General features: G+C 51.2%; 1 protein-coding gene across 11 annotated transcripts in view; it reads left to right on the plus strand.

Annotated features, from left to right (window-relative positions):
• The window catches only part of NPHP4 (nephrocystin 4), a 107,945-nt gene that overhangs the window by 59,912 nt on the left and 25,188 nt on the right, over window positions 1-22,845 (plus strand). For 10 of the 11 annotated variants that reach the window (XM_019746697.2, XM_074334189.1, XM_074334188.1 and 7 more), the window contains 6 exons: window positions 11,498-11,559; window positions 13,389-13,496; window positions 14,770-14,921; window positions 15,081-15,272; window positions 15,731-15,918; window positions 18,847-19,007. In XM_019746697.2, coding sequence (XP_019602256.2) covers window positions 11,498-11,559; window positions 13,389-13,496; window positions 14,770-14,921; window positions 15,081-15,272; window positions 15,731-15,918; window positions 18,847-19,007 — 863 coding nt within the window. The remainder of the gene's footprint in view (window positions 1-11,497; window positions 11,560-13,388; window positions 13,497-14,769; window positions 14,922-15,080; window positions 15,273-15,730; window positions 15,919-18,846; window positions 19,008-22,845) is intronic. The other variant, XM_074334191.1, reaches the window with a different exon arrangement.

Genomic DNA, 22,845 nt, shown 5'->3' on the forward strand with positions numbered 1-22,845 from the left:
AAAAGAAATAATTTTATCCCCCTCAATTGGAAAAATCTAGCTGTCGAATAGCGAAGGTTAATGAGGATTTGGGAAAAGAGGAACTCTTAGCACAATGGAAACAGACAGCTGCTTCGAAGAGCAATTTCATAATATTTAGTTAATACCCTTCAACTCAGCAATGCCATTTCTAGATGCCAGTTGCAGAGGACAGCTAGTTCATACGTACAGGGAACCCCGACGAGGACGTTCATTTCACGACAGCAGTGCTTCTAGTAGGGAGGTGCAGAAGCATCGGGGAATGGGTAAATAAGCCGATTTATTTGGACAACGGGTGCTAGATAAGCAGTTAAATGCATGACCTAGATCTTTACGTAGCACTGTGGGTAACGCCCCACGACAGTACATTGCGTGAGAACAGCAACTTCTAAAGGGGTGAGTACAACACGGTGAGGTGTGAGTAACTGAGCACAGGGCTGTGTGTTTATGAATTCAGACTTGCTGATTGGAAATCTCAGACCAGTCGCTCAATGTCTCTGCCCTTCCGTTTCCTTAGCCGCAAGATGGGATGGCTTAAACTTCTAACTGTGAAAAGCAAAACTTGTGAGCTCTTTGGAAAACATTGGGACACTGTTTTTACGACGTTGGGGTTAGGAAGGTTTTCTTTAGCAAGACAGACAAAGCAGAAAGCGAAAGGAGAAGGTTGAGAAATACGATTGTGCTAAAATATGAAACTTGCGTGTGTGAGAGAAGATTTGTAATGCAGGGTCTCAGCTCCGTCTACCTGCACAGGAACGCAGGACATGGTGAGGCCAGAAAGGAACAACAACGGAGCCATAGATAGGGGAGTCACACCACTATTGTCTCGATGGACTGGTCGAGACACAAAAGCAAACATCCACCAGTACCCCAACGAGGGGTCTTCCTGCATAACAGTCTCGCTGGCGGCCGGGTGAGACACAGGAAGTAGGATCCACACGATCCGTAATCCACAATCCGCTTGCTAACCGCACTTGCTAGCCGCAATCTGTGCTTGGTAACCACTCTTGCTAACTGTGTCATCTGCAATCCGCCATCCGCTTCTCTGCCAACCAACCCCCTAGCATAGCCACAGCAGTTATATTAGTGGCTAATGGCTAACTGGTAACAGCTGATGGCCACCCAGCCACAGCAGATGGCCATCTGGTTATGGCTGATGGCCATCTAATAACTGAGCCAGCACTTTTCCACGTGAGGCCGAGAGCCTGGAAACTGCTCTCCAGGACTCTGTCCCCACCAGACTCCATACACAAAATTAAAAGATAAACCTCAGACTGAAAGATACTTGCAAAACATACAACCATGAAAAATGAATCGAAGGAATTAGATTAGAAAGAAAGATTATCCAAAGAGCTCCTCCTGGTCAATAAGAAGTAGATAAACAACCAGAAAAAAAAATGGGCGGAGGACGTCCAGGGCTGTAGGGAGGATTAAGTGAGTGAAGGCTGGTCAGAATGTGCAGGACTGCCTGGCCCGGGGCAAATCCATCGCTGTGGCTACGGGCTGTCTGTAACCTTGTCATTATGGTATCCCTCTGGCTGGCAGCATCGGCAGGGGCGGTAGCCACATAAACATGCTCCTTTCAAGCACTGATTTAGTTCAACACAGACGCAAAATCTTACGAGAAACAAGGTGACAGCAGGGCAGGATAAAAGTAGCACTCCTCCACGGAGATTCTTTTCACCCCAAAGTCTTTGATGTGCAAACCTGTACCCGTGACACTGTCCAGGGAAGTGGGTTCTCCCTGGGCCCAGAGAGCTGTGGTGGCTCTGCTCTTGCCGTGTTACATTAGCCATTCTGGAGGTGCTTATGGGACTGTCTTCTCAGAGGGCCCCCCTGTGGGGACAGAGTCCCAGAGAGCAGTTTCTAGGCTCTCGGCCTCACGTGGAAAGGTGCTGGCTCGGGTAGTAGATGGCCGTCAGCTGTGGCTAGTTGGCCGTCAGCTGTAACCAGTTAGCCAATTAGCCACTGATATAACTGCCACGGCTGTGCTGGTTGGTGAGTCGGTTGGTTGACAGGCAGAAAAGCGGACAGCAGGTTGCAGGTCGTGTGGATCCAGCCTCCAGGGAGACTATAGTGGTATGACTCCCCTACCTTTGGCTCCATGGGTGTTCCTTTTTGGCCTCACCATGTCCTGTGTTCTTATGTGGTGAGCGGGACTAGAGACCTCGCAGGCCGCCTCACACGACAAATGGCACAATGGGCAGGGTCTCCCCCATGACACCCCCTCTCCCACCTCTCCCTCATCCATCCAGCAAATACTGACAGTCTGTGATGTGCCAGGTGCTTTTTAGGCTCCTGTCGTCATGGAGTGCACATTTTGAAAAGAGACAATAAACGAATAAATTACCAAATATTTTAGGCAGCAAAAGGAACAATGCCCCACTCTGGTGCGGGATGTTGAATGTGGGGGAAGCTGTGCATATGAGGGGTACCTGGGAAGTCTCTGTACATTCCCCTCGATATTACTGTAAGCATAAAACTGCTCTAAAAACTAAAGTCTGTTGGAAAAAGTCAGCTAGGGAATGCCTAGTGGGGAACTTCAGTTATGCCTGCCTTGGTTAGGTTAACTTCTGTTCAGGATTTCTGTTTCTAGTTCACAAAAGAGGTTTGTCTGTGGCAGAGGTCAGCTGACTTTAAGACCAGATAGCAAATATTTTAGGCTTCATGGGCCAGATGACCTCTGTGGCAACTACTCATCTTTGCTGGTGTATTGTGAAGCCATAGATGACATGTGAATGAATGAGCGTGGCTGTGTTCCAATAAAACTTTATTTACAAACACAGGTTGTGGGCCGAATTGGACCGGTGGGTCATGATAAGCAGATTCCTGATGTATAGCTGTGGGGACAGAGCCCCAGAAAGTAGTTTACAGGCTCTCGGCCTCACGTGGAAGGGTGCTGGCTCGGGTGGTGAATGGCCGTCGGCTGTGGCCGGTTAGCCGATTGGCAGCTGGTATAACTGCTGCAGCTACGAAGGATTGCCGAGGATTGCTGAAGAGCCGAGCAGAGCCGAAGAGAGTGGAAGAGGAGGGCCGAGGAGAGCGGAAGAGGAGAGCCGAGAGAGAGGAACAGAGTCGAGAGAGTGGAGGAGAGTCGTCAGTCGGTCGGTTGGCGGAAAGGCGGACGGCAGGTCACGCGTCCGGTGGGCCCAGCCTCCAGTGAGACCATAGTGGTATGACTCCCCTACCTATGGCTCCGTGGGTGTTCCTTTTCGGCCTCACCATATCCTGCGTTCTTGTGTGGGGAGCGGGAGCAGAGACCCCGCAGGCCGCCCCGCCTGAAAGATGGCGCGGTGAGAAGGCCTCCGCGCACGACAAATGGCGCAGCGAGCAGGGTCTCCCGCACAATAGCTTTCTTTTCTGTCATGTCTTTTTATCAGGTCTTGGCATTAAGAGCATGCTAGTTTTGTAAAATGCATGTTTAGTCAGGGTTCTCTAGAGAAACAGGCCAATGGGATATACATACCGGAAGGGATTTATTATAAGAAATTGGCTCACACAGTTATGGAGGCTGAGAAGTCCCACAATCCTGCCAGCTGGAGACCCAGGAAGTCGGTGGCGTGGTGCCGTCTGAGAACCGGGGTGCCTGTGATGTAGATTCCAGTCCGGGTGTGAAGGCCTGGGGAGCAGGAACACCACAGGCAGGAGAAGACCAAGGCCCAGCGGGGCAGTCAGACAGGAAGGGCACACTTTTCCTTCCTTGTTCCCTCAGCAGATCTGGGGAGGGCCAGCTTTCCCAAGTCACCGATCGAGGAAGCACCCTCACAGGTAACGACTCACCCAGAGTAACGGTTGGCCAAGTGTCTGGGCACCTGTGATCCCGTCAAGTTGACACAAAATTACCCGTCACAAATTAGGAAGCTTTCCAGTCTTTTTCTGTGCTTTAAAATTGTTCAACCAAAAGGCAGGGCCTGTTGTAGGTCCGATAAAACTTACCCATAAAACCATCAGGAACTTGGTGTCTTTTGAAGGGAATTGACAACCACTAAATTTCTGTTTATGGTTATTGATCTATTTAGGTTTTCTATCTCATCTTGTGTTAACTAACTGTTCTTTAGAAAAATGGTCAGTTTCATTTAGTTTATAAAGACATTGGGAGAAAATGGTGTCTAATTTAAGAATTCTAATTTGTTTTGGACATCGGCAACAACATGGGTGGACCTAGAAGGTGAAATAAGTCAGAGAAGGACAAATACCATATGGTTTCACTTATATGTGGAATCTAAGATACAATATAAACAAACAAACAAAAGAGAAACAGACTCATAGACACAGAGACCATTTTGATTGTTGCCAGATGGAAGCAGCGTGAAGGGCTGGGTGGGAAAGGTGAAGAAAGGATAAAAACAAAAAAGAAAAAGCAGAAAAATTCTAATTTGTATCTGTGACTAGATTCCCTCCCTCATGCCTGATGTTTTGGTGGGTCTCTCCTTTTCTTGGTTAGGCTTATCCAAGTTTTCATATTTCATATTCTCTTCAAAGAATTAGCTATTAGCTTCACTTATTGCTTCTCTTGTTCTTTGTCTTTAAGTTTCTAATTATATCTTTAATTTTAATTAAATTAAAATTTAATTTTATATATTTTTACCGTTATTCATTTCATCCTCTTAATTTTTTCAAGTTCTAAAAAAGTTGAATGCTTAGTGTATTTTCAATTTATCTGTCGAATAATAAAAAGTCTTGGAAGTATTTTAAAGGTATTCCTACATTTAAAAATGTATCTTAAACTTTCGTTGCTCTTTCACATGGAAACTTGGACTCTTCTTGAAAGCCCAGCTCAGATGTCTTATCTCTGGCAGAGGCTTCTCTCCCATCCCACAGCCTTGGTGGGTGCTGCTGTTTATTTTGTGTTATTGTTTGTTTTCCACGTATCTTCCTTCCCCTGCTGCTCCTGGCGTGTATAAGTCAGGTTTGCTATGGTAACAGATAAGTCCCCAGTCTCACTGGCTTAAACAAAAAGGTCCATTCCCTACTCTTGCTATACGTCCGTTGTGGCTTGGTGGCGGTTCCGCTCATTGTAGTCACGTGATGGCAGTTGTCATCTTGAGTATTGCTGTGCCGGAAAGAAGGGGAGACCTCGCGAGACTGTGTGCCACCAGTTAAATGTTCTGGAGCAGAGATAACACACATCGCTTCTCCCAGCTCCTGGGCTAGAGTGGGCCAGGTGGTCCCACCTGGTTGCAGGGCTGGGAAGTGTCCTATTTGTGCTCCAGGAGGTGAGAGGTGCAGATCTCTCGTAGGAGCATCTCACCAGTGGGACCTGTGTCTGTTCACCTTTCTGTTGCCCCAGAGTCCTGGCCCAGCGTACAGCATTCAGCCGTGATTGTAGAGTCAGTGGGGACTCTTACACACATGGGGTAGGAACCCAGCTCTTAAACAAGAGCGGGACTTTGTGGGCTCGTGGGGCAGGAAAGCTCGGCGGTCGAGCCGATAGGAGGCCTGGCTGCGTCATGAAAACTCCGTGTCCGTCTCCCTCCCACACCCCATCCGCTTGCCCTCCAGCTCTGTGTTGACTTCTTTCTGGAAAGGCTTCTTCACGTGGTGGCCCAGGGGCTCCACACTTATCTTCAGGCTTAGGCATCCCAGCAGAAAGGACGTCTTTTATTCACTTGTTCCAATAAAATTCCTCACTCTGCTGCATCACCTGCTGGTACCCGGTAAGACGGCCAGGGGGACAGTGCAGGCAGTCGCCCCTGGTCACACACCCTCTCTTGGTGTGGGGGTGGGTCACCCGCCCCGACCGCATGGCTGGGGCTGGGAGGGTCATTCACTAGTGGGAACCCGTGGGCGCTGCTTTCAGAGGAGCGTGTGGACCCGGGGGGGGGCTACACTGGCGACGTGACTGCCCTGCATCCAGGGCCTGTGTCCTGATGGCCAGGCCCAGCCTTCCCCATGCTGCTGCTTCCACTGCTGGTCACGTCCCAGCTTGGACCAGCTTGTCCTGTATTTCGAGATCTTCAAATGAGTAGACATTAGTCGTTCCTGCCGCTGCTATGCTGTGTGCAAAGGATGAACAGTGAGTGGTGCTTTTCCTCTGGGAGCTCCACCCCGACCTCCAGCCGGGAGCCGGGCACCGAGATTCGGGGGGCCCTGCCAGGGGCCTCCCCACAGAGGCAGCTCGGCTCTGGGCCCGCTGAGATCAGCCTGTCTCTGGAGGACTGGCCGAGGATGTCATTCTCCCTTCCGTGGGCGCACCGAGTTGGTTTGACGTCTTAAGGTCAGAGCTGTTGGGTACACACTGTTAGTTCTTTACTGGAAGACTTACCATCACCTCCTTGGCTGGCGGCAGCAGATCCTTTGGTGGCTGGAAGGATCAGGGATTGAACTCGGTGCAGACACACGGCAGCAGCGCCATCTGCGTTTCAGCTGCCGTTTGGGGCCAGCAGATGCGCATAGATGGAAGCTGATCTCATTCCTCTCTTTATTTACTCTGGATTCATTGCTGCCTTCACATGACACGAATGTGGTGGCCCTCATCCCAGCTCCGGAGCATTTGAAGACACTGCCTCCCGAGACCCAGAATAAGAGACTTAAATATCCACTGGTGCTTAACTTATGATGGAAACTTTTCTTACTTCAATATTTTACTAACTTATATGGGTCCTTTGGAAATCTTAATGACATGCGGCTGTCACTTTAAGGGAGGTACTTTGGCTTTCTGTTATGAATTATCCTCTTTATTTCTCCTATAAAATGACAAGGGAGCAAAGGTCCATCCATCACCATCCGTGACAGTGTCCCGGGAGCCACTAGAGGGCACTCAGGCTTTATTTTTTGTAACTTGGAATTTCCCTGACCCATATTTTGCTGTTGAATGTTGTGGTGGTTGTCAGAATTTCGTTGTGTTTGCTTAATAGGTTTAAAAACAGCCATGTGGAAGGGGTCATTGGAAATGTGTAATCATGGTGTTTCCCAGAATATATCACGTTAGATTCTTGACGTGGCTGTGACCTTCTGTGCTGTGGACACTGGTGGGAACGTCCTCTCTGACAGGCAGCGTCCTTGCCATCCAGGAAATTAGGCAGCAGTGGGGAAACGCAGGTTAGCTTGCACCTTTAAAGGCACCTAATGGCTCGTCGTGCTGGAACGTTAGTGAGCAAAGGCTGAACGAGGGATGCGATGTTCTGAGCCTGGCCCTTGAAGGTGACCCAGCCTGGGGCTCTGGGCACGCACAGCACGGCACTTACTCCCAGGCCTCCTGGGCCAGTAACCGGGATGGGGCAGCTCCTGTGCCTGGGCTCTGAACTTCAGCACGGAGACCCCAGCCCACTCCCGCATCCAGCTGTCCCTTTCTCTCTTCCTAGATTTCGCTCGTTTCCCCCATTCCTGTGATCAGAATCGTAGGGAGAATGACTTTTTACCCCCAGGTCAGTAGGAATCAGGGCCTTTCAAATGGGTTTGCCTTACGAATTCTTAGTGTCTGGAGTACCAGTAAATACTGATTAATCCTTCACTTTGAAGGTCTGATGAGGATGGCTGTTTTCCACCATCTTTCTTGAAATCACACCTACTGTGTCTTGAGCCGTGATGCCCCCTTCCTTCCCCTGGCCTTTTGGGGCCAGCTGTTGGCTCCTGTCCTGTAATGTCGCCAGAGCCCCTCCCTCCTGGTCCAGGGCCTGGCCCTTCCCTGCCTTGGCCCGAGCTGCCACAGGTTACTAAGCAACCGCCGTCCTCCCAGCAAATAACTGACCCTCCAGTTACACATGGCAGCTTTGTTCCACAGGGGAGCGTTTTCCTCTGAACGCCCCTCGCCGTGCCTTGCCTGCTGCCTCTCCTTTCCTCAGTCTCCCCACAGAATGAATGCACAGCTACGTTCAAACACACACATTCCCAGGAAGACAGCTTGCATTTTGGGATAAAGTGCTTCAATCTGCCTCCTACACAGGCCGCTCCTGAGATCGCAGGAAGGTGGTTCCTGCTGCAGGGACCCCCGCCAGTGTTTCCAGAAAGGGCGCTGGCAGACCTCTGCTCTCTCCAGCAGGAGGATGATTGCCCCATCTTTCATTGACCTGTCCACTTATGTTTGTGCCTTTCTGTGACTCACCAAAAATGCTGTCTGAGAAGTGCTGACTTGAGAAGTAGTCCCCCTTTCCTAGAGTGTGGAAGGCACTGCAGGTTTGCAGGATGCAGGAAAGCAGGAGCCGGTCTTCTTCTGACCCTGCAGGACCTGGACAGCCCAGGTGCTGGGCAGCCTGCAAGCCCCGGCCTTGCTTGCCTTAAAAGGGGCGTGAAGTGTGGGGTGTTTGGGCTTCTAGAAGCTGAACTAAGGGTTGGAGACAATCGAGCTTTTGTTGGCCAGGATTTCCAGTGAGTGGAGACTGACTGGGGAGTAATAGAGTGCCAGGGAAAATTAATCTTCAGACAGGAGGCCACACCTGCCACAGTTGGAAAGTGGAACTTTCTCCTTTGTCTCAAGCCATCGGTATGTACTGTCGGCATCGCAGTTCGCTCTGCTGGACTGGGAACCACTGACTTAGTCCCTTACACTGTTCTTGTTGATGACTCGAGACTGAGGCTCCATGATACCCGTTCCAGGGAGCCTGGGGCCCCAGAGCTGCCCCCAGCGCCCCTGCAGAGCTGTCCTTTCTGAGTTTATCTATTCTTCTTTTTAACTTCCAGGTTATTTACCTGAAACCAGAGCCCTGTGGTGGCTCGGCAACACTGATGTTCCCCCAGGAAGCAGCCCAGCAGAGGGGTGTGGGCGGAGGGGCTCCATCCGGGAGCAGCACCTGGAGTCAATAGCTGCTGTGGAAGTCTCATTTCTCAGTGCCGATGACTGGTGTCGCTGGTCCAGCCAGGAGCGCTTGCAAGTTCTGGCAGGACTTGAAGACACACCTTTAGTGATCATGAAACTGAAATGATTTTAATTCCACAGTTAGTAATACCCAAATACACGCTGACTCACCCGTACAAAGGGTAAAGCTGTAGCCCTACTCTTCCGTGAATTTCAGTGAATTTACCTACGTACCTGCATCCACGTGCGGTTTTCTTTCTTCTCCCTTTAACGCAGGTGGGGTTGCATTATGCGGTTGTCTCGTGACTTGCTTTCTCTACTGTGTAACTTGCCTTGGCAGCCTTTCCATTCCATGTCAGGACCCAGCAGTCGACCCGCCCCCCTTCTTCATTGCTTCCGTGTTCCCCACGTGGATGAGCCGCCTTTTATTGCAGAGGTTCCCTTTCAGAGCGTGTGCGTCATTCTGATGCATTGCTGTTTTCAGCGGTGCAGCCGCTGATGTTTATACACACGACCTAGCACAGCCGCAGACGTTTGTGTACCTGTCCCATGCATGCCACAGACATTTGTACGAGTCTTTGCACACCAGGCTACAGATGTTCTTGTACAGGCTACAGATGTTATTATACGTGTGTGTTTTGCACACGTGCGTGTTGCCCCAGCCATGCTCTGTGGCGGAAGTTGGGCTTCCTAGGCACCCACCCTCATCCTGGCTTTTGGGAGACTCTTGGAGGAATTAGAATCGGTGGCTCTGGAGGACCTGATGTCCTCTGGGTGTGACAGTTACGTAGTGGAGGTTGAGAAGCAGCCAACGATTACCGCCTGGGACATTAAAACAAAAAGACCTGAAACTGAGTTGTTTTGCGGTTCGGGTCTACTTTCTCTCAGTCTGTGCCTCCCTGGTGTCTGTGGAATTGGGCCGACTTGGCTCTTGGATCGCCAGCAGCCATCTTTTTAATCACTGCCAAAGCTTTATTTTTGGTGCTTTTATTCTCTAGGAAGATTGCATAGGTCATGATGTGAAGCATTACCTTAAAACACACTATACAACACCCCACTTTGAGAAGGTGAGAAGTTTTAATGTGCTTCGATGGCTTAACTTTCCACAGCTTTCCATTCAGATTTTACTCATCCCGACGACACACGGAGGCTCTGGCGCTAAGCCCAGGTTCCTCTTAGCAGAGGAAAATGGAGCCATTCCCTGCAATTTTTTCCTCGTTACCACAATCAGCCTGTGGAGTTTTCAGTCTCCATTTACAGTAGAACAAAGCAGACTCTGCTCTGCTCTTCTGTTTCATCTCCTAGACCATTTCGGGGAGGGGTTGGTTGGGGACAGTGAGTTGCTGCACAGAGAGAGCTACGAAACTGTCGGGAGAGCCATGCAGTTCCAGGATAGTTGGGCCAGCAGAATCCTCATCTGTGTTTTGCTCCTGGTGAGATCACATCTTTCCTGGGAGGCAAAGCTTGCTCCATGATTTTCCCCCCCATGTCCCCCACCCCTGCCGTGAACTCATTTCAAAACCTGAAGGCTCCTGGGACTAGAGTGTCCCAGGTTCCTGGCTTGTTAGGAAGGAGCTGGGGTGGGGCAGGTCTGTCCCCCTTCCTGTCCCTGCCCCCCACCCCCCTTCTGCCCAGTCCTTCAGCCTGGAGGGAACCTACAGCACCTTCTCCATGTAGACTCTCACAGCTGGCAGGGGCTTTGGTGGCCCGTGGGCCCCAGGGCACAGCAGGGCCGGGTTCAGGGTGCACTTTGTGTGTTTAGTCCCTCCGTGGTGGACGCCGGCGTTGCTGCTGTGATTTTCACTTTATGGTGAACAGAGCTGCACAGGGAGCTGCTGGCATTCTCTGCTGAGGGTTCAGTGTCTCCGGTCTCAGCCCCGCCGGTCACTTGGCGGGTCAGCAGGTACTGAGAACTCAGCCTGCACGGTGTGCCCTGGGGACTCGGAGCTGCATGGAGTATGACAGGCTCATTGGCTTGACGCACGTTCACTGGTGCCTGCCTGTTCCCGGCTCAGGTGCCACAGAGGAGGGAGGGAGAGCCACGGGCCGGTGGCCAGGGCCCCGTGAGGGTCGCAGGAGGCAGGGCTAGGATGCCGTGGGACTCCTCCTGGTCCCACGTGCCCACACCTGGAGGGAGGAGGACTCAGGCCGGGCTGTGCTTAGCGGCATTAGCAGGGCTGTGAGTGATCGGAGAAGCAGAGGCCCGTGCAGCCTGGCCAGCGGCGTCTGCCACGCGTGTCTGTTTAGAAGTTTCTTATTTAACGAAATGGCAAGTGGGCCCCAGCCAGGAAAGCACCAGCCCAGGCAGATGTCAGAGCCCCACTCTTTGAAGGCACGGTGTCTGAGCAGATGAAAAGCCGGAAAAGCCATGGGGTAAGCACGTGAGAAGGTGGAGTGTCCCACACGCACGTCTCGTTAGGCCCACACTTAGAGAGACTGCACAGCCATGGAGAAGGGGCCCTGCAAAGTGAGGGGCGAGCCGGAGTGGCAGCAGATTGAGCTCGAGTTTTCTTCTCAGAGGCAGCGACAGTGACGTGGGGATCTGCCCTTGCTGTGTGTCACGCATACCCTGAGTCCTCTCAAACCACTAAGCATTGGGACTACACGGCCACTGCAGCCCAGTGCCGAGTGGCAGCACTGCTCACCACCCCAGGGGGACACGTGTCAGGCCCTGATGTGCTGGGCTTCACGTGCCCCGGCCCCTCTGAGGCTCATGGCCCCTCCTGTCCCTGTGCTTCCTCCCAGGCCCGCCAGTGCCACCACCCCAGGGGCTCGTCGCCCCCCAAGACTCGCCGGTGGGACCAGGGGTAAGTCCAGGCTCAATGGGCCTTTTCAGAATTCCAAAACCAATTTTGTAAAGGCTCTGGGTGCAGGAACGTTCTCTTTGCATCTCTAAGGACAGTTGATGTCTTGTTTGCTTTCCTGGGGCTGGGAAGGGTCCCAGGAGCCAGAGGGGAGGGCCAGGTGTCCCAGTATCCCTCCTGTTCTCTGTGCAGTGGGTTCCTAACATGCTGCTCGAAGCACCGCTTGCCTCCAGGACGGTGGCTTCCCGAGATGGTTAGTGACCTTCAAGTCTGCCATCAAAGGCACTTTTTCCCACGTTTAAAAAGGATGCGTTCTCCATAGCCATTTTGTCTAAGGGTTGAGAAGCACCAGGACTGAACCACCTTTGTTGTGTTCCTGAGACTCCGAGGTGTGGTCTCCACCCCTCCTCTCCCGACCACCTCTGCCAGGAGAGGCCACCTGGCAGTCACCGCTGCCCAGGGAGGCAGGCCGCAGCTTCCTTGGGTACCAGTGGGCCTGTAGGCCCAGGAGCAGGTGCTGGGGGACACAGGGCCGCAGCAGTGGCCTGGCTCATTGCCGACTACCTGTCAGAGAGCAGACGTGTCCGCATGCAGGGTCCTTGCGTGGGAAGGAAGGGTCTGGGCTGCTTGGCCGTTGGCTGGCTGACACAGCTGCCCCTCTGGAATGAATGTGAACGAGGTCACAATTGGCTTGTCCCCCTGATGACTTCGTCTGCCAGCATCACCCTGGAAACTGACTTTCTAGAAAAGTTGAATAATTCAGTATCAAAGGCTGTGCCCAAGAAGCAGCTTTAATGTGTGCCGTGCAGCTTGGAAACGGGACCAGAAGTGATGTATTCCCCTGTGGAAACATGTTTAGTAACAGCCTGTCCCAGCATTTTCCCTCCAGCAGTTTCCACGGGGAGCCACACAGTCTCTAAAGAGCCTTTCTGCCTCCTGAAGATGCTGCCGGGATCCCCCATTGCTACCCGCACCCCCTCACTAGTCTCTTGGACACCTCTTCACATACTGAGTCCTCTGTAGCACCACCTGCCTTGGGCCAAGTGCCATTGTTGACAGCAGGTGTCCCATTTATAATGTGCATGTTATAAACAGAGCCCGCAGTCTGAGAGATGGATGGGTCAATGTAGATCGTGGGCCCTTCATCCTTCCACACCATCCTTTCATAGCAGCGTCCATTTTCCAAGTTTGTAACATTCACAGAAGGTTTACCATGTGCCGGGTACCATGCCAGGCCCTTTGCAGTTAATTGTCACGATAGTCCTGTGATTTAGGTACTATTATCATACCCATTTTACAGGTGAGGAGACCGAGGCACACAAGGTTAGGTGACTTGCCCACAGTCACGTGGTAATGAAGGGACAGACTGGAGAGTCCTTCCCCAGCTGAATGTCCCCAGAGCCCGTGCCGGCCCATGTCATAGGAACACAGGTGGTCAGAACCGGAAGGGGTCTGGGAGATGGTCAGTCCAGGGATGGAGGTGAGACCCACAGAGGTGAAGACCAGCCAGCCCTCCCGCCCGTGAGTGGCAGGGAGCTTGGCTTCCCTGCCCCTCTACCCTCCTCCACTTGCTTTTCCTTCTTAATATTTTTATTCAAGTACTGCAATCTAGGAGAGATCACAGAATCATCTCTCTCGATAATTCAAATAAAAGAAATCAGAAGCGGTTTGGGGTCCAGACCAGCTTGACCAGGGGATGGCAGACCTTGCTGCTTTCTTTGGCCACATCCAGAGTCCTCCTTCCTTCAATGAGTGTGCCAGCATGGGTGGGAGGGCCTTCGTGACATTATTGGGTGCCTTTTATCGTCTCACACAAGATTTCTTCCCTTCAGTTGTCACTTTCCCAGCTGGCAGCTTCCCCACAGTCCCCAGCTTGGCGCCACTCGGCCAAACTGGCTTCACAGCAGCCCGACGGCTCTGAACCCTCCTGGGCCCACGAGGTGAGTGCACCCCACGTCCCTCCAGGCATTGCCCCAGACTTCTGACTTCCGTGAAGTCTTTCGACTTTATGAGCACACTGGTCATTGGTTAGGTGACTGAGACCACCGTGGGCTCTCTGCGATATGGGCATAGGGACCTTCCAGGCGGCAGAAATTTGCCACCGTTCTGTCTTGGTGCCCAAGGAGCGTTTGGTCTCGGAGCTGCTTGATTTACACTTTTGCTCTGTCTGAAAAGACAGAGTTGCACCTCCCTTAGCTCTCTGCACATGGAGGAGAAAGTTAAGTTTCCACAGAGATTAAAACAGAAGCTGATCCAAGCCGCCAGCTCTGCAGGACTCTCCTTGCTGTCAGCAGCTGAAGGAGACTCAGTGAGGGCCGCTGTCCTGCGTTCCAGTGAAGCTGATGGCCCCAAATAGGCCTGTGTTTCCACTGACCTTGGGGAATTCACACAGAGTTTGATCTCAAAAGCAGGCTGGTTCCCCTGCAAAGTGGTTCAGCTCCAGTCTTGTGCTGGAAGTCCACGGAGGAAAAGTAGCTCCGTGTAATTACTTGTTTGCAAGCACTCAGGTGCCCTGAAGTGCTTATTCTAGAATGTAACTGGGGCTCGTGGGTTCATGAAGAGCTTGCGTCTCTTATTGGCATCTGAGACACGTGTTGGGGTGGCCTCCGCTTACGTGCTCTTCCTTTAGAACTAAAACAGAAAGGTCGGGAAACAAGCTTGAAAGAGAGCATTCTGGATGCCCAAACAAGCTCTTCATTTAGACATGTGTTTCCTGCCTTGGAGGACAGTGGAAGGCGTAATACGAGTGACATGGGGACAAGAGAATCGTCTGTACACACTAGCCAGGGGCTCGGTAGCACAGTCTGCCATGCAGTGTTGAAGGAGGTTTCATCTTCCTGTTTCATAAACATGGTTTTGAAGTCAATTCACCTTCTCAGGCATCACCTGTCTTCCCACTGAGTTGTTCGTAAAATGGACGATTCCTTCCTCATTGCTTTTCTTTTCGACTCAACATAAAATACAGGACCAGATAAACAATATTTCAGGTAAACAATAACTTTTTAGTATAAGCTAAATATTACATGGGACATACTTATTCTAGAACCATTCATTGTTTTCCTGACATGAAAATGCAGCTGAGCTTCCTGTGTTTTTAGTTGCTAACGCTGACAGTGCGACGCAGGCAATTCATTGAGGAGCCCCCACATCCGAGCGCCCTTGGTCGCAGGTGGGGATCCTTGCTGGCCTCACGTGGGGCCTCGTGTTGTCCAGCAGGGGCTCCCCTTGGAGGGCAGGGTCTCTCACCTGGAAGCAGACCTGAGCCAGATGTCCTCGGTCCCAGGAACGTCCTTCGCTGAACATTTGCAGGAGCTGCCTTTTGCACCGGTGCATGCACCGATCGTCGTGGGAGCCCAGACCAGGAGGTGAGGGGTGGGCCTAGGGGGCCCCGGGCAATGCTGTGTGACCAAGACCGTTTGGCTCTCTGAACAGCAGGCTTTCCCCGGAGAGGCGGGTTTCCAGGCCCCACGTCTCTGCCCGCCCTCTCCCGGAGCACGCTAGCTGAGGCTGTCTTTCTGTCTCAGCTCTGGAAGTAAGCTCTCGCGAGCCTCAATGGTGCTTCTGCAGTCCTCCGGCTTTCCTGAGATTCTGGATGCCAGTAAGCGACCAGTCGAAGCTGTAAATCCCACAGATCCTGTGAAATTCAACCCTCAAAAGGAAGAATCAGATTGTCTACAAAGCAACGAAATAGTGCTGCAGTTTCTTGCCTTTAGCAGGTAAATTCTTGAATCTCCTGTCTGTTACTCTTTACCTGGCTTTTTCATTTCTTGCATTGAAGAAAAAGTCCTGTGTGGGTCTGACTTGGCAGCACTCTCTATGTTCAGGCTCATTAGATTAAGGGATGCCATCTGTTTTTACTTTGGTTTGGCTCGGCCCCATTCACAGCCATTTCTAAATGCTGTACAACCTGCTTTGCCCCGTTGTCGGTGGTCCTTAATAAAAACGGGCACAGTATGTCGTTGGCCAGCTCTCAGGTATGGGTGTGGCTCTGAGAGCAGGGTCTCCAGCCACACCTCAAGTGGGGTGATGTCCGGCGGGCTCCCCGAGGTCGCAGGAGAGCTGTCTGTGTGGGTGAAGGAGGCAGTGTCTTACCCGTGGCCCCCCTGCAAGTGGGTCCCGGAAGCCCGGCTCGCTGCTGTGGTACCTGATTCATTCGGAGCTTTGTTGCACTCAGGGTGCCCCAGGACTGCCAGGGAACGCCGTGGCCCCAGACTGTGTATTTCACCTTCCAGTTCTACCGCTTCCCGCCCACGACAACTCCGCGACTGCAGCTGGTCAAGCTGGATGAGACTGGGCAAAGCAGCGCTGGCTCCGTGTCACACATCCTGGTTCTGATCGATAAGGACGGCTCCTTTGATGCTGGTGAGAGCTGTGCCCCTGGCGACCATGAGGAATCCGGGACTAAGCTTTGTCAGTTTCCTTGTTAAATATTGTACAAGGCATCGCTTCTTGGCCTTTTGGCTAAGATCAAGTGAAATATTGTACAAGGCACATTTTCAAACATATACAGGATTTGAGAGAACACTGGAATGACCCAGCCGCTGCCAGTGCCCCCACAGTTACCTGCTGTATCCCCACCCGGACCTCTTTCCAAACCAGGCTTATTTTGAAGCACAGCCCAGACAGTATATAGTGTCATCTATAAGCATTTCCTTATGTATATCTTGAAAACCTAAGTCTTTTCTGAAAAACTTAAACTCAATAATATTATCCCACCTCAAAATTAATAATAATTCCTTAATATCAAATGCCTAGCCAATACAAAAGTTTTCCCAATAGCTTCAGAAGGTACACGCGTTGGAATGATGACTCTCACGTCTCTCTCTCTCTCTCTCTCTCTCTGTAGCTGCCATCCCGTCCCCAGCCCTGTTTTTCATTTTATTTGTTGAAGTAACCACGTTGCTTGTCCCCTCGAGCTTCCCACAGTCTGCACGTTGGTTTTACACCCTAGTGGTGAAGTGGACAGTGTTCCTCCATCCCCTGTTTCCCTGTAAATTGGTAGTTAGATCTCAGTGCCTGAGCTGATGCGTGCTTTTTGTTTGGGGCAAGAATCGTCCGCAGCCTGCGGTGCACACACCAGTTCTGCAGTGGCACAACATCCTGTTACTTCTGTTACGCGGCGTCAGTGGCCATTAGGGCTGCCACTTAGATTGATTCTGTCACGCGACGTTGCACAGTGGTGACGTTTTAGTTCTAGAACACCGCCTTTGTTTTTCAGCTGGAATGCTCCGTAAAGAAACACTTCCCCTCCCCAACTTCTTGGCTACCTTGAGGTGCTGTCATATAGCAAAGGTAGCAAAATGCTTGATTCTTCACTTTTATTTACTAGTTTTCAAAATAATGAGACATTTACCAGCATCTTTTAATGATGGGACTAGTGGCTTTTTTTTTCCCCTTTTCTTTTCTGGTATCATTATAATCTAATGGATTTAAACTGCAGTGGATTGAAACATACCAAATATATTGTTGTTTTTTTCAGATGGTCAGTTGTCCCATCTTTGGCTAGTCACGTGGCTTCTAAGGGACAGAGCTGGGATCTGAGCCTCTGTTGCCTTTTGAGAGAAAGTAACAGGTGCAAAAAGACATATCAAAATATTAAGTGAGTAGTTTAACAATAGTAACATCAGACAAAAGGCAAATGCAGTGCTGGGATAAAGAAGCTTATTAAATAACAGTCAAGAGAATAAGTCACCAGGAAAAGAAACAGTTCTGAATCTGTGAACTTCTAATAAACACAGCCTTGAAATATAAAGGGAAAATCAACAGACTTTATAAGGAAGTTGACAAACCTACAATCATAGGAGATTTTGACATACCTCTCTCAGTAAATTGATAGATCAAGGAGGAAAAATTAGTAGCTATTATATACAAAATACAATTTAAAAAGGTGATCTTATAAAAACCTGTATCACAAATTTAGAGAGTATGCGTTATTTTCAAGCATCCTTTGAAACTTATAAAAACTGCTCATTCAAATATATATATGTTGGGCCGCCAAGCAGGTGTCACCTTAGACCAAAAAAATCTACATCAGGTCTAATTGTATGGCGGTCTCTGACCATAATGCCACAGGGACAGAATTCTATTAATATCACTGCCTCCCCCCAGAAGGGTCCAGACTGCTGAGTATTTTTGAATTTTAAAACATATTTCTAATTATTCCACAGGTAAATTAAGAAATCAAAATAGAAATGACTATTTAAAACGGAATGACAAAATAACATTGCATATCAAAGCTAACGAGATACAAGTGAAATGGCAATTACAGGGAGATTTACAGCTTTAAATGTGTATATTGGGAGAGGAGAATATCTTCTAAAATGCTGAGCTAATTGTTCAACTCAAGAGGTTTGATGAAAAAACACACAGAACAAACCTAATAAAAGTAGAAAGAGAGGAATTTAAAAATGAGCAGAAATGCTGAGACAACAAAGAAGCCACAGGAAGGGCGAGCCAGCTAGTTAGGCGTGAGGCGTCATGGGTGCAGAAGGTACTGCCCTTTCCCTGTCCAAGGTCAGAAGGTCACAATCAGTCCAGAGAGTCAGAGCTGTTGTGGGAATGTGGTCCCTCTGAGAGCCACACGTGCTTGCTCGCGCTCACCCCCAGGCTGACTTTGCTGCAGGCGGAGTAGGGCCGACAGCAGTGGTCAGCCTCGGACCGTGGGGCAGAGCTGGGGACCCTAGCACCCTCTCTTCCTGTGGGCAAATGTGAAAAGGAGAGATGGGAAGGGGTGAGCACCTCAGGCCCTGTTCCTTTCCCCAAAGCCTCCAGCCCATGAACTGTTCTTGCCTGGGAGCCTGTGGCCGGGATGGATGGACAGACGTTATACTGCACCGTGTTTGGGGGGTGGGGTGGGGGGTTCTGGGCCTCCTCTGCGGCGCGTGCTGAGCTCTGCATGTGTGAGTATGAAATCTCAGTTTTGACAGGAGATGTTGACTGATTTCTCTTGAATCCTGTGCATCCAGCAGAACAAAGTCCCTGGCCAGCCTGTCGGGGCCTTGTTCTTCCTGCCCAGCATGGACTGTTTCCCAAGGACTTGGAGGAAACCGTACATCTTATTTTGGGAGGAATTTATCGTGTATGTTGGAAAGACATGTGGTCTTCTGAACACCACTCTTCATTTTGTTAATTTGGATATTTTATGCTGTTTTTGATGAATGTGTGTATTGAACTGTAGCTATGATGGAAGCAGAAATTAGCAATCGTGACCAGAGCAGAAATCTCTTCCGAGTGTGAAGATGATAAATGCCTCCAGCTGCCTTTGGGCTCATTTGGGGCTTCTTCGGACAGGCTCCCCCGGCTTCCAGCTGAGGTACCTGGTGGACCCCGGATTCCTGAAGCCCGGCGAGAGGCGCTGGTTCAGCCGCTACCTGGCCGTGCAGACCCTGCAGGTGGACGTCTGGGACGGGGACTCCTTGCTTCTCATCGGATCTGCCGCCGTTCAGATGAAGGTAGCAGTGTCTGCAGGCCGAGCACGGCCGGGGTGGACTGTCCTCCCAAGAAGGTTGTCTGTTTGCGGTGCCGGCCATCGTCCAGCTGGACGGTGGTCGGGCTTCCAGCTCACAAATTCAAAACGCTGCCGAGCGGTCTCCTTCCTAAAAGGAAAGTTTTCATGGACTCTGCGTTCTGTGATGCTGGGTCATATTTGCACAGATGCCCAGGTAACGTCACCTTCTGCCCCGTCGATGCGGACGCTGTGGGGTCCCTGAGAGCAGCGCCAGGTCAGCCGCGTTACCTGAGGACCTAGGTTGGCGTCGGTGTGGAAGGAAGGGGCTGGGGTGTGAAAATGTGACTTCATGCCCGTTGGTGACACGAGCTGTGCTTTTCTCATTCCAGTTAGAATCAGGTTGACTCCTTCCTCCAGCTGAACTGCCCCTTCCCCTCAGACTGGAGCTAAGGGCACGTGTTCATGCGGTTCTGCCCTGGGGTCTCTCCAGACCTTCTCTGCTCTGTGACTGGGGTCCCAGACGGTCAATGGAGAGTTGACATGGCAGCTCCTGGGCCAAGCACTGGGGCCACTTCCACTGGCCACGCAGTGTGAGGGCCTGAGAGTCTTGCTCCCAGCCGTGGGCAGGATGGAGAGGAGACAGCACCATGCCGGCCGCTCCTGAGTCTCTCAGTTTCATCCAGTCTTCAGTCCCACGTGGCTGTTTTCCTTCTGGGTGTCAGCCGAGACCCCCGCCCCCGCCTCAGTTTCCCTGCCGGAGCCTAGCCCGCTCAGCAGCAGCGTCATCACCGAGACCTACAGGTCCGGGCTCCTCCTCCTCGCTCCCCAAAACCCCTTCCCCACGACGAGCTCATGGCTCCTGTACCATGATGGCCAGGCTGCGAGTGTGGGCCCCCCACCCCCGACACCATGTCCTCCTCCTCGGGGCGCTGCCTCCTCGGCTTCCCCTCCCTACCTGATGGCTGACTTGGGCTGTACTCTCCCGCCCCCAGGGACTCATGTCCACCCCTGAGGGGATTGGGAGGATTCGGGGTGGCAGTGTGCATATGGCTGGGGTGGGGGCCCACACGTGTGGAGGACAGCAGTGTCAGCTCATCCTGGTCCCTCAGTCCCCGCCTGGGCCATGGCTCAGGCCCCATGGGGTCATTGTGTCTACTGCTTGTCTCCCACACTGACCAGGATGTCCTGGAGGGTGGGAATGGGATGGCCACTGTCCATCTCTTGCATGGCCCTAAGCCACAGTGGGCACTGCATGGCCGAGAACGAACAGACAGAGGGATGAGGTGAATGAGTGGAGGGAGGGATGAGGAAAGTGGACAGATGGACCCAGGGATGCTGGTGGCAGTGCAGGGGGTACTGGGAGGGCAGATGGGAGCCCCTGTTGTGGAGCCTTCGGGACCCTCAGTCCTGCTCATTTCAGCAGAGCCCTCGTGTCCCTTGGGAGCTGCCACACCTGGAGGGGGAGCTAGTTGATCTCTTTTTCGACGACGAGATCTTAAGCAAACACTGTTAAGTCTGTTGGCACAGACTTGGGTAAATTAAAATTAAATTTTACTTTTTAACAATAAAAAATTCCTTAATATAAAATTTATATAGAAAAGAGGGATAATTTATCTAAGAAAAGACAATCCCCTGTAATCCCTGATCCAGAGATAGTTAAGGTGCTGTCTTTAGCCTCTGACAGATTTATTTTCTGCCAGACGTTAGTGCATCATAGCTCATTTCACCTGTCCCCTGCTATTGGACACTCAGGTGCTCTTTCCCTGTTAGAACCTTTGCGGGAACATCTTGATGTTACATTTTCTCACATCTAGAGCTCGTTTCCTGGGGGTGACGACAGTGTCACCTCGATAGGGTCACAGTGCTGGTTGCCACCCACGCCTGATTGCTCCTCCGCTTCACTGACCGTGTCCTCAGCCCAACCCTGGGGTCACAGTAACAGTAGCAGAGCCAGGCTTTCAGCACAGTTCTGACTCAGAACTGTGACAACTTCTCAGAAGCGTCGATGTGACAGTCTCAGCATCAGAGCCGGCTGCTGGCAAGGCTGCTCCTCCTGGAAGCCGAGATGAGGGCACCTGCTGCCTTCCGTACTCGAGCCTTCATGAGGTATTATGAGGTCTGATCAACCAATACGGTGACTGTTTAAATAAAAAAACAACAACAACTTATTACAGTAAAAGGCACATTACCATTAATCTCCCTCAAAATACCCCGACCCACACTTTCCCGCTTCTAACACACGTATCCCATCGTTCTTGCCACTTTCTGAAGCAGTTCTGCAAGTCCTCTTTCATGAGTGTCCTTAGTTGTGCTGTCATGGCTGCCTCGATGTCCTGAATCCATTCAAAACGTTTACCTTTCATGGTCATTTTGACTTTGGGGAAGAGCCAGAAGTCCCGCGGTGCCAGATCCAATGAATAAGGTGGGTGAGGACACACCATAATGTCTTTATCTGACAGAAATTGCCGTTACCAGAAGTGATGTGTGACATGGAGCATCGTCATGATGGAGGATGATTGATAGCACACTTTAAAACACACCTTCTCTCAACCGTAGCTCACACCTGACTGACTGCACCAAACAGGTTGAAACTTGTCACACACTGTGACTAAGGTTCGATGCGCCGTTTCCCGTGTTGAAGATCCCTGCCTTTCCATTGGATGGCACTCGGCAGCAGCATTCACCGTATTTTGTGATCACAATGGAAAGGCTCCTTGTCACACATCACTTCTGGTCCGGCAATTTCTTTTGAATAAAAACATCACAGTGTGTCCTCATCCACCTTATTCACCTGATCTGGCACCATGTGGCTTCTGGTTCTTCCCCAAAGTCAGAATCACCATGAAAGGTAAACATTTTCGATCGATTCAGGACATGGAGGCAGCCACGACAGCGCAACTAAAGACACTCACAAAAGAGGACTCCAGAACTGCTTCAGAAAGTGGCAAGAACGATGGGATAAGTGTGTGAAGCGAGGGGGAGTATTTTGAGGGGGGTTAATGACAATGTGTCTTTTACTGTAATAAAATTTTTTTTTTCAAAAGATTTTATTGGGGGAGGGGAACAGGACTTTATTGGGGAACAGTGTGTACTTCACTTCCAGTCCTTTTTTCTAAGTCAAGTTGTTGTCCTTTCAATCTTAGTTATGGAGGGTGCCGTTCAGCTTCAAGTTGTTGTCCTTTCAGTCTTAGTTGTGGAGGGCGCAGCTCAGCTCCAGGTCCAGTTCCCGTTTCTAGTTGCAGGGGGCGCAGCCCACCATCCCTTGCAGGACTCGAACTGGCAATCTTGTAGTTGAGAGGACACACCAACCAACTGAGCCATCTGGGAGCTCAGCAGCAGCTCAGCTCAAGGTGCCGTGTTCAATCTTAGTTGCAGGGGGCGCTGCCCACCATCCCTTGTGGGACTTGAGGAATCGAACTGGCAACCTTGTGGTTGAGCCCACTGGCCCATGTGGGAATCCAACCGGCAGCCTTCGGAGTTAGGAGCATGGAGCTCTAACCGCCTGAGCCACCGGGCCGGCCCTGTAATAAATTTTTTAATTTAAACATTTACTGTATTGTTTGATCGTACCTCGTAGCGTTAAACAAATCTTTGCAGTGTCCCAGGTGAGAAGCAATACCTGTTTGTTTTGGTGTTTCTTTGCTTCCTGGCATGGCTGGGGGTCCCTTCTTGCATTGATCGGCCATTCTCCAGAGGAGGTCTGTGTGTAGTCCAGCTGCAGAGGCTCTGAACCATGAACTTGGTACGGTTATGTGGGAATGTGGGCAAGCGCTGCTACGCGAGCAGGGCCTAAGGCAGCTGAAAGCCCCAGACCCACGAGCAGGGGTCAGATCTGGGCACCT

The sequence above is a fragment of the Rhinolophus sinicus genome, linkage group LG06 (genome assembly GCF_036562045.2).
Source record: "Rhinolophus sinicus isolate RSC01 linkage group LG06, ASM3656204v1, whole genome shotgun sequence".
Taxonomy (NCBI): Eukaryota; Metazoa; Chordata; class Mammalia; order Chiroptera; family Rhinolophidae; genus Rhinolophus; species Rhinolophus sinicus.